At 59.2% G+C, this 16,892-nt stretch overlaps 1 protein-coding gene across 6 annotated transcripts; it reads left to right on the top strand.

Moving 5' to 3' along the window:
• The first annotated feature begins 319 nt into the window (after positions 1 to 319).
• PLEKHG3 (pleckstrin homology and RhoGEF domain containing G3) lies at positions 320 to 15,111 on the top strand. Of its 6 annotated transcripts, XM_040975443.1 has the most exons (19): positions 320 to 1,963; positions 2,111 to 2,208; positions 3,327 to 3,396; positions 3,651 to 3,697; positions 3,832 to 3,982; positions 4,080 to 4,211; positions 4,314 to 4,496; positions 4,635 to 4,727; positions 5,004 to 5,090; positions 5,327 to 5,360; positions 5,649 to 5,750; positions 7,334 to 7,423; positions 7,774 to 7,812; positions 8,089 to 8,108; positions 8,512 to 8,775; positions 9,387 to 9,500; positions 11,492 to 11,501; positions 12,485 to 13,921; positions 14,063 to 15,111. In XM_040975443.1, the coding sequence occupies exons 1-19, from the start codon at positions 1,532 to 1,534 to the stop codon at positions 14,701 to 14,703; spliced, it is 4,044 nt and encodes a 1,347-aa protein (XP_040831377.1). In that variant the 5' UTR covers positions 320 to 1,531; the 3' UTR covers positions 14,704 to 15,111. The 6 variants fall into 6 exon arrangements, with proteins under 6 accessions (XP_040831377.1, XP_040831376.1, XP_040831375.1 ...); XM_040975442.1 differs by lacking the exons at positions 7,334 to 7,423; positions 11,492 to 11,501 and having other exon boundaries at positions 321 to 1,963; positions 8,512 to 8,862; positions 12,472 to 13,921; XM_040975441.1 differs by lacking the exons at positions 7,334 to 7,423; positions 11,492 to 11,501 and having other exon boundaries at positions 321 to 1,963; positions 8,086 to 8,108; positions 8,512 to 8,862; positions 12,472 to 13,921.
• Positions 15,112 to 16,892: the final 1,781 nt, after the last annotated feature.

The following is a 16,892-nucleotide window of genomic DNA, read 5'->3' as shown; positions in this document are numbered from 1 at the left end:
ATCTTGGAGCTCTGGGAGGCTCTAAGAATACATGGAAGGGCCCCTCCCCCAGATTTAGGGATCTGATGAAGTTCCAAGAGGGCGTGGCTTCTGGTGGGAGACCTGAAGGTTGGTGTAGGTCATGCAGGTTGGGGGTGGGGTCGGGGGAGGAACCATTCTGGGCAAAGCTGGCGTCCTGCACTGACTTTCAGAGTGGGGAAGAGAAGCAAAACATGGGGTGGGGTGGCACTGAGTGCCCGGGGTGTCAGAGGGATGCCATGTTCAAGATGCTTCCTGAAGTGCAAACCTCCACCCTGGGCAGTTGATCAGGCAGCTTGTGAGGAGTCGGGCTATGGAGGGAAGGACTTGGGTCAGTTACAGTGACAGGTATGTCCAGGAGCCGTTCCTTGTTCCCTCTGGAAGCAGCAGCAGATGGGCATTCCGGAGGCTGGTGTGTGTGGGATGGGCACAGAGTGACTGCGGCCTGAAGGAGCACCCCCCCCCCCCTTCGCTGTGACCGCCTCCTCTTGCAGCTCTAGGTGGGCCTGCCTGTGAGGTGTACCACCTGTTCAGGGGGTAAAGTCCACATATGTTTACCTCACCTGGGCGCAGCTTCCGGTGTTCCGAGCCATGGCTCTGGCCAAGCTGTGCGGAGGGAACTAGCGGAGCGGGCTCAGCAGCGCCTGAGGCCTGGGCAGTTTCCCCGGGGACTGTGTGAGTCATGGCCCTGCCTGTGCCAGGTGTGGGGTGTGGGACAGACAGAGGCTGATGTTGGCTCTACCTCACTACCATGTCCTTTTTCCCATCACTAGCTAGAGAGTTCAAGTTCATGGTAGGGGTGCGGGCTGCTGGGATTTGGCACTGCTGGGGAGACTGTTAACCCTCTGGTGTATGTGTTGTGTCTGCCTGAACCTGCAGGTGACCCCAGCTAGGCCCCCGGCAGGTGGGCACCTACGCAGCACTTTCAAACAGTTTCCATTGTCCTGGCTGCGTTGGTGTGGAGTGTCTGCCCTGTTGCAGGCACTGTGCCCAGAGCTGTGTGGGTGGCAGGGTGTTTCCTCCTTGCGGACCCAGCCCTGGGGAGGCTGTATCCATCTCTAGTGGACTCTGAGGAGCTGCTGATGGCCTAGGTGCTTGGCCCAGGTGACAGGGACTGAACGTCTGTAAGCACCCAGGGCCACTGTGCTTGGGAGGACTTCCTTCCAACTCCCTCACTGTCCCTGGTGTGAGCCACCCAAACTGCCTGAGGAAGGGTGGCAGGGTGGGACTGTTGCAGTTGGGAAGCCACGTGACATGGGCATCCTCGTGGGTGCCCAGCGTCTGCCTGCCAGAGGGGCCTTCCCTGGAGTTGTGCGTCATTTTCCAACTGTGGTAAGAGGCCTACGCTCACCACTTTGGAGCCATGATATAGTTGAGTACATGGAGCCTTGGGCAACAGTTGCCACTGTCCGTCCGTCTTGTAAAGCTGAACTCTGTGCAGATTGCCTAACGGTTCTGCGTTGTACCTCTCCTCCAGTGGTTCCAGCAGCCACCTTGCTGCCGCTTCGTTTCCATGGTGACCGTTTGTCTGTCTTTTTCCCTCCAGAACCTCCCCGGGGTGGTGCCCCCGCCAGGCAGCGATGCCAGGATGCCCGTCTCTGCCTCCCTCCACCAAGACCGCAGCCAGCAGCGCCCCGTGAGCCTGAGTTCAACCTCGACCACCTCGTCGGGCTCATCCCGTGACAGCCGTGGTGCCATGGAGGAGCCCAATGGAACTGAGGCCCCTGCCGAGAATGGGGCAGGCTCCCCGCGTGGCCGGCAGGGCTCCAACAGCAACAACAACTCAAGCAGCTGGCTGGCCGGGAAGGGGCCCCGCTCCCCGTTCGGTGGTCGCGCCTCCTCAGCAGGGCCGGCCCACCACAAGCTCAGCTACCTGGGCCGGGTGGTGCGGGAGATCGTGGAAACAGAACGCATGTATGTGCAGGACCTGAGGAGCATCGTGGAGGTGAGCACCGAGGTCAAACCGTGGTCATTGGGGGCACGGTGGGTGCCGTTCCTGGAGGTGCAGTGGACACAAAAGAGCTAAGGCTGGGGCGGCAGATAGGGGACCAGGAGAGAGCCAGGCAGGCTGACTCTGTCTGGCTCCACACAGGACTACCTCTTGGAGATTATCGACACACCAGGGCTGCTGAAGCCCGAACAGGTCAGCGCCCTCTTTGGCAACATCGAAAGCATCTATGCACTGAACAGGTATGACCTGCTGGCAAGGTCCACCTTGGGGCAGCTCTGGACTTTCTAGACGCTGGCTGTGATTCCTGAGGGATGGGCAGGAGGTGGCCCATCCTGCAAAGGAGTTTGCAGGTGGCTCCCTGCACCTGCTGGGGAGGTGTGCCCTGGGGCTGGTATGCTCTCTCCCAGAGGCAGGAGGCGTGTGCTTGCTGGGAGAGGCCAGCCTGGAGCAGCTGCCTGGGGGGGGGGGGAGGACAGGGCGAGGGTGGTGGCTGCACAGCTCCCTGCCTTCTCACCTACATCCTCCACTTGCACAACTCCTATTTCTTCTCCTCCTCACCCCCAGTGGCCCCAAGAGAATTCAGGGTTCCTGGAGAAGTTATGTGGGATGCATAGGCCAGGCTAGACTGATGCAAGGAGGCTGTTCAAGGTGCAGGGAGGGGCTGCCTGAGGTGAGGGAAGTCCCTGGAGGGCTAGAGTCTGCCCTCAGGGACCGGGGACTCTAAAAGGGAAAGGACCCTGGTCAAGAGAGCATTCCGTGGAAGGAACCGTCTGCCACCCCTAAGCAGGAACAGACAGCTCTACAGCTGGGCTAGTGTGAGAGGGTGGGATGCAGGTGAGCCTTAGGCAGGTGGGCAAGGATTGGGAAGGAGGAGGCAGGGGACCTACTGCTTCCAGGGTTTCCTGCAGCGTCCCCATTGGAGAACAAGCGGTTCCAGGGTCCACCTGCTGCTTTGTGTGTCCCCATCTTCTTGCATCCCCCATCTTCTTTCCTGGAGGTCCTCTTGGCTTACTAGTCCCTCCTCTCCAATTCCTCCTTAACCTGAGCTTTTGTGTGTTTGACTCCTGCCACAGAGGAGCCGTGTCCCCTCTCAAGGTGGGTACTGATGTCCCCTCGCCATCTCCTGCCTGCCCAGCACATGTCTCCCCCACCCACCTCCAGCCATGTGTCATGCAGGGTGTTTTTCTGTGGATGTGTCGTTTGTGGGCAGTGCTCCCTTGCAGGCTGCAAAGTCCCAGATGCCCCTTCGCATGACAGCCGCTGGGGTGGGCTCTGTGTGAGGAGGTGGGGCGGGACTTGTCACTGAGGCTGCCCAGGTGAGGGGTCTGATGGCCGCTCTGCTCCGCCCTCCCCACAGCCAGCTCCTCAGAGACCTGGATAGCTGTAACAGTGACCCTGTGGCCGTGGCCAGCTGCTTTGTGGAAAGGGTAAGACGGGCTGGGTCCCTGCCCCTTGGGCTGCCCCAGGAGGGTGGCCCAGAGGGACAGGCACATCCTGTGTAAGAGGACAGTAGTCCTGGGGGGCTCTGCTGGATAAGTGATGTCCTGGTCCAAGGCTGGACCACAGGTGGGAGGGGGCAGAGTGCAGCCCGGGGAGCTGGGGGTCTGTCCTGGGTACCACCAGCTTGACTGCCCGATGGGACTCTCCGGGTATTCATCACGGGTTCTGGTTTTCCTGCTAGAGCCAAGAGTTTGATATCTACACCCAGTACTGCAACAACTACCCCAAGTGAGTATTTGGGGTGCAGAGGGGAGGCAGAGCTGGTAGGTGAGTCTGGAGATCCGCCCCCTCCCCGCCCGTTCCCCTGCTTCTGCCTAGCCTCGCTCAGGCAGTACCACGGCCTCTCCTCTCCACACTGCCAGCTCGGTGGCTGCCCTGACGGAGTGCATGCGGGACAAGCAGCAGGCCAAGTTCTTCCGGGAGCGGCAGGCCCTGTTGCAGCACTCACTGCCCTTGGGCTCCTACCTACTGAAGCCAGTGCAGCGTATTCTCAAGTACCACCTGCTGCTCCAGGTAGCCTCAGCTTCTCCCTGCTCCCCCACGTCATGCTGCACAGGGGGCCCTGGGGGTCAGGGTCAGGCAGAGCCTGAACCCCTTATGTCCTGCACAGGAGATCGCCAAACACTTTGACGACGAGGAGGATGGCTTCGAGGTGGTGGAGGATGCCATTGACACCATGACCTGTGTGGCCTGGTACATCAACGACATGAAGAGGAGGCACGAGCATGCTGTCCGCTTACAGGTCCTCGGGGCAGGGTGTGTGGGTGGGCTTAGGCAGAGCCACGGTAGCTCTCCCCACCAGGTCCATGGCGCTGACCCCCGGGCACTGGCCTCTGGGCTGCAGGAGATCCAGTCACTGCTTATCAACTGGAAGGGGCCGGACCTGACCACATACGGAGAGCTGGTCCTGGAGGGCACATTCCGTGTGCACCGCGTGCGCAACGAGAGGACTTTCTTCCTGTTTGACAAGACGCTTCTCATCACCAAGAAGCGGGGTGACCACTTTGTCTACAAGGGCCACATCCCGGTGAGTGGGCTGCCCACCACCCTCCCTGCTGGGCTCCTTTTGCTGTCCTTGGGTTGTAGCCCCATCCTTCTGACCCCCACTGGGCGGTATGCCTGCCTGCCTCTCCCGGGCTTGACGGACTCTCCCCTCCGCCCCCAGTGCTCCTCGCTGATGCTCATTGAGAGCACCAGAGACTCCCTGTGCTTCACCGTCACCCACTACAAGCACAGCAAGCAGCAGTACAGCATCCAGGTGAGGGCTGCCTGCATGGCCTCAGGGCCTGTGTTCCTGGCTCCTCCGCTCGCCCAGCTGTCCCAAGCTGCGGAGTCTGCACGGGTCAAGCAGGGATGGGAAGGGTCAGGGGTCACTGGGATATGGTGAGGGCTCAGGGTCACTTTCCCAGAGGGACTAACATACCTAGGGCTCTCCCGGCTAATCCCTGACTGATGGAGTGCACATTTCGTGCCGCCCTGGTCCTGGGCCTGCTGTAATCATAGCGTGGGCCCTCCTTCCCTCGGGTCTTCCCAGGCCAAGACGGTGGAGGAGAAGCGGAACTGGACCCACCACATCAAGAGGCTCATCCTGGAGAATCACCACGCCACCATTCCTCAAAAGGTCCGTTCCCAGAGTGCTGCCCCCTGGTGGGCTGCAGGGAGAATGTGTTCCCTTGTTCTGAACCAGGTCTCTAGGGTGGGCTGAGGCCCTGCTTCCCAGATGCTGTCGCTACATCATATCCCAGGCCCTGGCACGGCACAGGCTGATGCTCTTGTGCAAGGTGTGCCAGCTCTGTGGGTGAGAGAGGCATGGCACGTGCCAGGTGCTAACTATAGCTGGGTTTCCTTCTCTCGCAGGCCAAGGAAGCCATCTTGGAAATGGACTCCTACTGTGAGTGCCCCTTTGTCACCATCGTGGTGCCCATTGTTTTTATTCCGGGAGCAAAGGGCAATGCCCCCTGTTGAGGGCTGGGGGAGGAGGTGCCCAGCGCATGATCAGGGCCGGAATCCTGCGAGAACCTCGGGGCCTGAAGCTCCTGGGCTGGGGAGATGAAGGGAAGTGGCCCAAACGTGGGGTAGTGGGAGGGGTTCTGGCTCCTGTGGCTGGGTTGTGGGGGCTGAAGCTACGCCTGGGGTCCCGTGGGAGCCACATACCTGGTCACCTGTCTGTTCTGTGCAGATCCCAATCGGTACCGTTACAGCCCAGAGCGGCTGAAGAAGGCTTGGTCGTCCCAGGATGAGGTCTCCACCCACCCTGTGCGCCAGGGGCGCCGGCAGTCCGGTAAGCCAGCGCTGGGGGGGGAAACGGGTCTCTTTGTAAGACTTTTTCCCAGGTCTGTGGCCACGTCAGGGACTGCTGTCCTCGGCTGTCAAGAAACCCTGGCAGAGACAGGAAGAGCATCACTGAGCCCTGGGGCTCATATGCCTTTGGATGCCTAAGGTCTTTCTTTCCCTCAGGTCAGGCGAGGCCCCCAGAACACCGGGGGTCCCCTAAGCTCTGCTCCCTTTTTACCAGCCCTTTCCTGCTCTGCCACTCAACACTGAGTCCACCAGGGGGCACTCTCGGACACTGTGGGAGGTTCTGCAGTGACCCGGGCCAGAGCCGACTCTGGGGAAATGTTGTCTGCAAGTGGCACCAGGTTCAGACAGGAAATGTTTATACTTTGAGTCTTGGGAAAACATCCCGTTTTCCTCTCCCGGGTCTCCCGGGGATGGATTTGCCGCTGTATTCTGAGACTTTGCTCTGTGGTAATATCCGTATGGGATCCCAGCACTTGGAGGTGGAGGATTAGCCAGTTGGGCCAAGGCTCCAGCCCCTCTGTTTGACTTTTAAATACATAAAGTAAATCAACCCATTGAACCTATGGGAACCCCGAGTCCCTGAGAGCCAGGACCTGGGCCACCTTGGGGAGTTTAGGGCCTGGCTTCCCGCATCCAGACAACTGAGGTGGACAGGCAGGACCTGCTCAGAGTGGGCATTGTCCAGCCTGCAGTTCGTGTCCAGCCCAGGACACCATCTGGTCTGGCCCGACCTTCACAACCGCAGGCTGGGCTCAGACTTCAGTGACTCTACAGCAGCCTGATTTTGAAGTTGATAATCTTGTATGGTCCATCGATAAGGTTATCAATCGCCAGAGGACCCTGGGTAAGAACAAAAATTCCCCATCTGTGTGCTGGATGAATCAGTCAGATCAATTATATCAATAGTTGGGCACTTACTAAATATATTTAAAAAAAAATACTTAAGTCATTTCAAAAACAGAGACAACTTGCGCTCACTGATCCGATTCTTCTGGCCATGATAGCCAGGGCTGGGTGGGGCTGTAGCCAGGAGGCCAGATTTCCATCCTGAGTCTTCAGCAGATACACGGGCTGTGCCCTCAGGTCTTCCTCTGCTTTCCCACATACATTAGCAGACAAGAGATTTTCCGTCCACTGATTGCCTAGCATGGCTGGGCTGGGCCAGGCCAAAGCCAGGAGCCTGGAGCTTCTTCTGGGTCTCCCACGCAGGTGACAGCAGCCTAGTGTCTGCCCCTGTAGGTGCTGCAGAAGCAGGGCGCTTCTGTGATATTTGTGAAGGTTTATGGAGATGTGTGGACTTCAAAAATTGCCTTGCCCTAAGATAAATGCATTTCTTGATTCCGTTTCCCAGGCCGTGCTGGAAGCTGCTGTCCCGCTTGGCCCACTTCCCTTCTGGTGCTGAGTTTCTAGAAAACGCTGGTCAGCTTCCAGTTTGCCTGTTAACAATAAGGGCAAGCAAAGGAGTGGGCGGAGGTCCCTGTAGAGGGGTCTGTTGAAATCCTGTTCTTTGTCCCTAGTGAGGGCACTGTCCACCTAATAGGTGTATTTTGTGTCTGTCTCCAGAGCCTGGTCATCCCGTGTGCGTCCCGGCTGCACTTGCCAGTGGGCAGCGAGGCTTCGGGCTGCCAGGCCTTCAAGGCCGTAGAAAGTCGGGTGCGCCCTCCACTCTCTGGCCGGGTGCTGCAAGCAGGCATGGCAGTGGCAGTAGGGAATGCGCTGATAGGCTGCTCGTAGCCAGAAGCGGGCAGCATGGGTGGGTCCAGGCCCTTCCCTGAGCCTGGGCCTTGGGTGGGCAGGGTGCTGCTGCCAGGGCATTCATGGCTGCTCCGGAGGCTGACGGACTCGGGTGGGAGCGTGCCTGGGGTTGAGGGCGGCCCTAGCCGAGCCTGAGCGGACTTTGAGCTGGTGAATGGGGCAGTAGCCTAGGAGCTTGGGAACCCTGCTCGGCGTGCGGCCGTTTCTCCTCCCACTCTGACGCCACCCTTTACTGTCGTCTTCCTCAGAGCCCGCCAAGCACCTGCTGAGGCAGTTAAATGAGAAAGGTGAGGAGGGTGGAGCAGGGGCCCACCTGGGCAGGGTTGTGGGGTGCTGTGGAGAACGGTGTAGAGGGGCCGCTGTTCCCATTCCTCCCCTTGATTTCAGGGGGGCTCGAGTAGTTTGGTTAGCAACTGCTGGGCAGCCTAGGCCCTGTTCTGTGGGCTGATGGGGGTGAGGCGCCTGGAGTGGGAGCCCCCAGAGGCCCTTTCTCCTGCTCACTGCCCTTTTCCCTCCCCTCCCCTTCATACCCTTTCGCTGGGCTCCCCTGATGATGCCAGCAGCCAGAGCAGCAGGAATGAAGGTAAGAACCAGGGCCCTGGGGACCAGGGAGGGAGTAGATGGCTGGATGGGGGTGGGGGACTGCCCAGGGTCTGCCCTGGCCCCTTTGGCTTTCATCTTCCTTGATTTGATAGACACCCGCCAGCAGGTGCACCGGGGAGACTTACCCCTTCCCTCCCCACCTGTTCCTTCTTCCGGGCCTGGCACCTGCTGCTGGCATGGATCCTCTGTTCCTCCCCATGCCCTGATGGGAGGGGAGGTGGGGTGGTCCTGAGTCCTTAAGCAGGTTGTGGATCCCGGTGGGCTGTCCAGGGATGGGCACGTGGGTGTGCTTTTATTTGCACAGAGCCTCCCACCCCCAGCCACCTGTGGGGAGGAGGGGCACTGGCCACAGTCGGTCACGAGGGCTCTTGTGCTCTGCACAGCACGCAGGCAGCGCGGGCGCCCTCCTGGACTGTGGGCAGCCTCCCTGCCCCCAGGGCCTGCAGCTGGAGGAGGAGGCTGAGGGGGCTGCCGAGGAGGAACAGGAGGAAGAGGAGGAGGAGGAGGAGGTGGTGGAGGAGGAGCAGGCCTTTCCGGTCTCTCTGGAGGACCTGGCAGGGCACCAAGGCGAAGGCAGCGAGAAGGGGGCCGGGCCGGAGCCCCCAGGCTCGGAGGAGGAGGAGGAGAGTCTGGCAGTGGCAGAGCAGGTAGCCGACTTTGCCAGCTCCCTGCTGGCCGCCCTCCACTGCTGGCACTATCGGGCCAACGCTTTACTTTTCTCCCGGGGCGCTATGGTGAGGTGTCTCTTTGATCTCCCCCTCCTCCTTGCATGTTTGCTGGCATGTGCATGCCCAGCCGAGAGTCCCTGCCCTTGCCCCTGCCCTTGTTGCCCTGTCCTGGTTCCTCCACTCCTGCCATCTCATGCTTCTTAACCCCTTCCCTGGCTCGCTGTCGCACCCTGGTGAGCCACTGGCATGCGCCATTCCGGCACTGGGTGCTAACCCATAGTTAACTACCTGAGGGGCTTGCTCCCTGCCGTGGGCAGAGGGCAGGGAGGAGGGGGGCTGGAAAGATGGGGTCTGCTGGCTGAGAGTGTGGTGGGGTGGGGATAGGGAGGGGGTGCTGGGCTGGGCGTTTGTGAAGCTGCATGCTGAGAAAGGGTTTTTTTGTGGCCCAGCCTGGTTGGCAGTTCAGGCTGACTCCCAGTATGGGCCCAGCTCCCTCCTGCAGGGGCAGGAGGCGCAGTGCGTGTTGGAATGCACAAGGAGCCGCCCTTGATGGTCCAGCAGGTGACGGCCCTGGCCTCTGTTTGCTTCAGGGCAAGGGGCGCAGGGAGTCTGAAGATCCTAAGAACTGCGGAAGACCCAGCAGCCGGTCGCCAAGCAGTGCTGAGAAGCGCATGAGCTTTGAGTCAGAGTCCTCCCTGCCAGAGGTGAGCGGCCGGTGGGTGGGATGCGGCTGGTATGTGGATCTCCAGTCCGTAAGCAGGGCTGTTGGGCACGGCTCTCCCTCTGGCTCTGTGAGGACAGGAATTGCCCCCGCTGCTTCCAGGGGCCTAGGGGTACATGTTTCAATAAGTAGACAAGCCCCATTTCCATGCAGTAGGAAAAGGGCTCCCTTTCTTGGGGCAGATGTGATTCCAGACCCAGGACACCTGTGTGTGCACAGGACCACTACCACTGTGGTTGGGCAGTTAAACCACAACCTGTGGCCAAAGAGGCAGGAGGGGAGGGCATGGATACTACACCTCTGGCTGTGTCCCCAACAGCTCCAAGAAGGAAAGAGGGACTGAGTGGTTGGGACTCGTCCTGGGTGGCTGTTGCAGGGCAGGCCTAAGTGGCCCCCTACTTGCCACCACCCTCTGCCATCTGCGGTTGTATGGAGCTAAGTCCTTTTCTGTCCCAGAGCTCCAAGGGGAGGGTCCTGCGTGCAGGGCGTTGCATGGCAGCTGATGTTACGTAGCAGAGTCTTGAGGTGCCTGGCCCCACAGGGCAGTGGCAGCACTGTTTCCTGCAACAGAAACTTAGCTGTGGCCTTGGGGACCAGGAAGATGGAGACAGCGGCAGATGTGGGGTACAGTGAGCGCTCACTTTGGGCTGTGTTCTTACGCTTGCCATCACTTCCCCACCCACTGCCCAGTGCTATGACAGCCAAATGTTGGAGGAATGCAAACGGTGGTGCCATCTGATGGGAACAGAATGCAAGCCGCATGCAGAAGTTCAGTTTTCTAGTAATCATGTGGAAAAAAATTAAAAAGGTAGAGGGCAATGGCTTTGTGGCAGAGTTGGTAAAGGTGCCCCCTGCAGGGCCAGCATGCCATACGCGTGCTGGTTCATGTCCCAGATGCTCCTCGTCCAGTCCAGCTCCCTGCTAATGCTCCTGGAGAAGCAGTGGAAGATAGCCCAAATACTCACGTGGCAGACCTCGATGAAGCTCCTGGCTCCTGGCTTTGGCTTGGTTCAGTCCTGCCTGTTAAAAGCCATTTGAAGAGTGTGCCAGTGGAGGGAAGATCTGTCTTTTCCTCTGTTAACTCTTTCAAATAAATAGGCAAAACACTAAAGGACAATCAAATAAAGAAAAACAAAACAGCTTAAAAGGAGGGCAGGCATTTAGCCTAGCAGTTAAAATGTGCATGTCCTACGTTGAGCGCCTGGGTTCGATTCCCAGCTCTGGCTTCTGACTGCAGCTTCCAGTACAGACCTTGGCATACTTACCATGTGGGAGACCTGGACTGAGTTGGCAACTCCTAGCTGCAGGCTGGTGCAGCCCCGGCCGCTGCTAGTCTTTGGGGAATGAACCAGCAGATCTGTCTGACCCTCTGCCTCTCAAAAAAAAACAAATACTTTTCTTAGTAGAAAACAAAAGGTAACATTAATTTTAATAGTATATGTTATATCCCTTGTGTGTTTGCATCATCATTCTCAATATGTAAGTAAACTTTTTCTTAAGAATTTTTTTTAAAGATTTATTATTTTTATTGGAAAGTCAGATTTGCAGAGAGAAGGAGATACAGAGAGAAGGATTTTATATCTGCTGGTTCACTTCCCAAGTGGCTGCAACAGCCAGAGCTGAAGTGATCCAGAGCCAGGAGCCTCCTCAGGGTCTCCTGTGCGGGTGCAGGGTCCCAAGGCCTCGGGCCATCCTCTACTGCTTTCCCAGGCCACAAGCAGGGAGCTGGATGGGAAATGGAACAGCTGGGATACAAGCCGGCAACCATATGGGATCCCGACGCATGGAGGATTTTAGCCACTAGCCTGTTGTGCCTGACCCACAATGTAAAATGTTTAAATTTTTAATATAAAGACTTTGAAACCTGGTGTGTCTTTTACAGCAGGTCTCAGTTTAGCCGCATTTCGGGTTCTTACAGCCAGCGTGGCTGGAGGCCACTGTGTCACGTAGTGCAGGTCTGGAGCCTGAGAGCAGGTGGAGGCAGGTGCACCTGCTTGGAATGCGCCGACCTCTCGGCACAGCTCCATGCACCAGCCAGTTCCAGGGTTCATGTTACCGCCAAAGGCGCTCAGGAGGGAGTTCTCACATGTGCTTCCTTCCCGCCCATCTGTTGGCCATGTGCAGTCACCCTGGGCCCACAGGTGCTGGGGCCACTGGCCAGCAGGAGCCACGTTCCTGTCTGACAAGATTGCCATGCTTGGCTGTGGTGTCATGTGTAGGCTGAGCCACACAGGAGGCCCTAGCCTCCTGGGTACCTAGAGGTGGCCTGCTGCGTGGCGCAGGCCCCAGTGTGAGGCCTTAAGGCCTCCTGGGAACTGCCTGGCCCTGCAGGCTGGGATTTGGCCGCAGGCAGCCTGAATCGTGCTAACTTGGAGTTGTGTATTCTCACCTGGTCCCTCTAGTTCCCTGTGGCTGCATAGTGTCTCCACCTTACCCCATCGCTGTCCCCAGCCTTTCCCTCAGGCTTGAGGACGAGGGTCCAGTGTCCCAGCAGGGTGAAGGAACGGCTCCTTCATCGTCTCCTCTCTCTCTGAGGACCAGTGACCCTTGTTTTGAGTTGTGCCCCACTGGGCTCTAAGCAGGCCCTGCTCTCCCTAATCCCTGAGGTCTTGGAAGGCTTGGAAGGAGGTTTTGTTTTGTTTTGTTTTCTTTTCTTTTAATTAATCAACAAATTGAGAGAGAGCGAGCTATCTCCCATGTGCTGGTTCATCGTCCAAATGACCACAGTAGCCAAGGCTGAGCTGGGCTAAAGCCAGGAGTCAGACGGTGCCTCGGGAGTGCGTTCCCACGTGGCCAGCAGGAGCCCAAGCACTTGAGCCCTCACCTGCTGCTCCCCAAAATGTACATCAGCAGGCAGCTGGATGGGACATGAGGGGACGCGGTGATCAGAGGCCATGGGCTGTGGGACCGGCAGAAGGCTTTTCCTCCCATGAGTGCTCTGTGCTCTGTTCCAGGGCGAGCCGTCAGACCCTGAGCCTGGGGCTGAGCCGGAGGAGGAGGTGTTTACAGCCATGGAGGGTCCTGGCCCCGAGGAGATGCCATCAGATGCCGAGGCTCCAGAGTCTCTGGAGATGCATCTTGATGCCCACGAAGAGCCGCCACAGCTGGATCCCACTGTGGACGCAGAGGAATTCCCCATGGCCGAGAGTCCTGAAGAGCTGAAGGCCCTGAGCAGTGAGGACGAGGAGGAGGAGGAGGAGGAGGAGGAAATGGGCCCCGTGCAGGAGCCTGAGAGCCTCCTGCCTCCCTCCGTCCTAGACCAGGCCAGTGTCATCGCCGAGAGGTTTGCAAGCAGCTTCTCCCGGCGGAGCAGTCTGGCGCTGGAGGACAAGTCCAGCGGCTTGGGGACGCCACCTCGGCTGGCCAGCCGGAGCAGCAGCATGCTCAGCCTGGAGGGTAGTGAGAAGGGCCCAGCCCGACGGGGCAGCAGCACCACGGACTCCTCCCAGGCCTCTCAGCCCCTGCCTGACATGGACGGTAGCATGGCCGTGGCCATGGATGGTGGACCACCGGTAAACGGGACTGAGTCCAGCAGCCCTGTCTGCCCCACCGAGCCCGACAAGGCTTCCTGCAAGAAGAAGGAGTCGCTGCTATCCACACGGGACCGGCTGGTGCTAGACAAGATCAAGAACTACTATGAGAACGCTGAACACCATGATGCCGGCTTCAGCATCCGGCGCCGTGAGAGCCTGTCCTACATCCCCAAGGGCCTGGTGCGCAACTCCGTCTCCAGGTTCAACAGCCTTCCGCGGCCAGACCCGGAGCCGTGGGTGGCGCCGGCGGGCTGCAGGCGCCAGGCGGGCTCCCGGCCGGCCTCGTGGGCCCTGTTTGATCTCCCAGGACCAGGCCAGGTGGGTGCAGGCGAGCCAGCTCCCATCACAGAGGCCGAGTTCCGTCCGTCTTCGGAAATGGTGAAGATGTGGGAGATGATGGAGGAGGATAAGGAGGCGCCCGAGGGGGGCCCGAGGGAGGGGCGGGGCCGGCGCCAGGCCAATGGCTTGGACCTGCACGAGCCGCTCTTCATCCTGGAGGAGCACGAGCTGGGGGCCATCACGGAGGAGTCGGCCGCGGCCTCGCCCGAGAGCGCCTCCCCAACCGAGCGGCCCAGTGCGGCCCACCTCGCCCGTGAGCTCAAAGAGCTGGTGAAGGAGCTGAGTGGCAGTGCCCCCGGCGAGCTGGTCACCCCCCTGCATCCCCGCATCATGCAGCTGTCCCATGTGATGGACAGTCACATGAGCCAGCGTGTCAAGAACAAGGTCTACCAGCTGGCACGCCAGTACAGCCTCCGCATCAAGAACAAGTCAGCCAGGCCACCTCTGCCGTGGGAAAGGGGTTCACCGGTCACGGTCCTCGAAGGCGGGAAATGCCTGCAGGAGGCAGCTGGAGAGCCACCTGGTGGCAAAGGTAGGAGTGTCGGTGAGAGGCATGCCTGGGGAACCTGTGCAGGCTGGAGGCTGTGAGAGTGACCTCTGAGGAAAGGGCTGGAGCCTGGCAGCCCTTGCTGTGCTCCAAGGCCCGGCCTAAGCTCTCGCTCTCTCCTCGCAGGTAGGAGGAGGCTGCCACTGTCGCTGCTGAGCCCAGAGCAGCTGAGCATCGCTGAACACAGAGACCCCAAGGCCTCCCCGGCTGGGGACGTGTCACCACGGCAGCTGTCTTTCAGCCCCTCTGCTGTCAGTCCCAGGACCACCTCTCCAGGCGTCCGGCCCAGCACTCGGAGCCCCCTCAGCCCCTTCGACACAGAGACCTTCCACTGGCCAGACGTCCGGGAACTCTGTTCCAAGTATGCATCCCATGATGAGGCTGTCCAGGGCCAGGGCGGCCGAGCCCGCGGCCCACCTGTCAATCGGAGCCGCTCGGTACCCGAGAACATGTTGGAGCCCCCGCTGTCGGGCAGGGTGGGCCGCTGCTGCAGCCTGAGCACCGAGCCCCCGGGGAGTGAGGCCCTGTATGTCACTGCGGATGTCACCCTGGACAACCATCAGCGGGTGATTGTCATGGAGAAGGGGCCCCTCCCCAGCCCTACTGCAGGGCTGCAGGAAGAGGTGGGTGAGGATGGTGGGCAGGGCCCAGAGACTACACAGTATCCCCCGAAGGAAGAGGGGCCCAGGGACTCGGCCGACGCCAGCCAGCGGGGCCGCGTCAGAAACCTGAGGCAGAAGTTCCAGGCCTTGAACTCCATAGGTTGACTGGGGGACCTGAGGTTGGGGGACCCCCCCCCCGCCACCTGGGCCAGGGGCTGGTGTGCCACCCTGCTCTTGTAAATAATCCCTCCCTTGGTATAAGAAGCCAAATATTTAAGCTCACCTCTACCCAGCCAGTACCCGGAGACTCGGGGGCAGGGGCCTGGTTCTGTAACACTCTGTCGTCTTAGGCTCCAGGCAGCAATGAAGCCAATAATTTATTGCTTTCTTTCCTGTGGGGCATGAGTCTGAGTGTGCGTGTGTGCGTGTGTGTGTGTGTGTGTGCAGGTGGGCACATGTGCCCCCCATGTGTAATCTCCCGCATGTCGGGGCCGCTGCGGTACTTTGAGGGTTGTCACTCCTGTTATACACATTTCATTATTTGCCAACAGTGCAATAACTACTGCTGACCAACCCACCTGTGAGTGGCCTCCTTCCTGGGGTCCGGCCGGGGTGGGCCTGGGGTGTCGGAGGGGGAGGGGGGAGGCCTGGGCCTGTTCCACAGCCACTTCCGCTCATGCCGACCTCCTTCTCAGAGAGGCTGGGGGGCAGTGCAGGGAACATTTTTCAAATACACAGAAGTTTCTAGTCTATGGTGCCTTCTCCTTTTCTCTCCCCCTCGAGTTCCCAGGGGAAGTCTTAGAAGGGGAGGTTTCTAAATTTGGAGCTTGGAAATGTTCATTTTCCCAGGACAGCTCCTGGGTTGAACTGGCATTCCCACAGCGAGTTGTTCCCAAGGAGCAGGCACGCCCCCCTGAGTTGATTGGGTTTTCTGCACGGGGGCCTGGCCTCCTTGCCTTGTTAGTTTGCTCTGGCTAGAGCCTGGGCTCAGGCGGCTGGCAGGCTTCTGCCAGGTGTTCCCACAGGTCTGCCAGGTTAGGACCCTGGGCATCTTCTGTACTAGGAAGGTGGGTACAGCCTGAACATGTGGCTGCTGAGGCAAACCAGGGCAGGTGAGGAGGGCAGGGGTGCGGCGGCTTCCTGGGGCACAGCAGAGGGAGCCCCATCCTGCAGCTGCCATGCCTATTCTGTGGCCACTGAGAGGATGGGCCAGTCTTACAGTTCCATGCTCAGTGGCCACAAGTGCCCTAGCCAGGTGCCCTGTGTTCTTGTCCCCGCCTGGCTACTAGCTGGTGGAGACCAATGCTGCCCTCTTGCCCTCACCTATGGATCAGAAGACATGGATGAGCTGAAGCCTCTTGAACTCCCTGCCAGGGACTTTGTGGTGAGCTGTTCAGCCACGCCCCTGTCCGGGTCATCTTCGCACAGCCATCCAGGCATGCGTGGGCCCCTTTGCTTTGTTTTAAAAGGTTTATTTATTTGAATGGTGGAGTTAAAGAGACAGATCTTTTGTCCACTGGTTCACTCCCCAAGTGGTTGCAATGTCCAGCGTTGGGCCAGCTAAAGCTGAAACTCCATCTGGGTCTCCCATGTGGGTGGCAGAAGCCCAAGCACTTGAGCTATCCTCCACTGCTTCCCCAGGTGCCTTAGCAGGAAGCTGGATCAGAAGTGGAGCAGCCGGGACTGGAACCAGTGTTCCTACAGGGTTGCCAGTGGCCCCACAGGCAGTGGCTTAATCTGATGAATCACAAAACCAGACCCTGGGCAAGTTTTTTGAAAGCTGGCAGTGAGCAGGTTCTATATGACCAGGATGGAGCCCTGGCACGGACTCCTGTGATGCTATGGCCAGCGACAGCCAGGATATCTGTCCCAAGCAGAGGGAAAAGTTTGGTTTCACCTCTGCCTTACAGGTTGTCTAAGTATACAAATGAGCAAGATTTCCTCTGGTGCCAGGAACAAGCTGGATTCTGGCTGTTCGTGTGGTGACAGCTCTCTTGGCCCCAGGACAAAGAAAAACACATCTAGTTGTGTAAGAAATGGCACGCAATATGGAGCGTTATTGATTTATTAGAAAAACTAGGAAATGGGTTTCCTCTGATTGGAAGCACATCTGAGCAGGTGGAGGACGAGGCCCAGCAAGCCCCAGATCGCACAGTCTGTGCCCAACAGCACTGCCCTCCCCTGCTGCCACTGCCACTCTTGCATGCACCCTGAGCGCCCTTGTCCTTGGGACCAAGCGTGTCCCTCTGCATCTCTAACCTCGGCCAAAGCCTGCGGAGGGGGGCCCTGGTTGCCCTCCAAGAGGGAGAAGGAGTGATGGTGGAGGAGAAGCTGGGCCCTCTCCCAGGCCGCCT

Source organism: Ochotona curzoniae, unplaced genomic scaffold (genome assembly GCF_017591425.1).
Source record: "Ochotona curzoniae isolate NIBS_2020 unplaced genomic scaffold, NIBS_Ocur_1.0 contig_2688, whole genome shotgun sequence".
Lineage (NCBI taxonomy): Eukaryota > Metazoa > Chordata > Mammalia > Lagomorpha > Ochotonidae > Ochotona > Ochotona curzoniae.
Note: the sequence above shows the minus strand (reverse complement) of the source record. Positions and strands in the feature narration are given on the sequence as shown.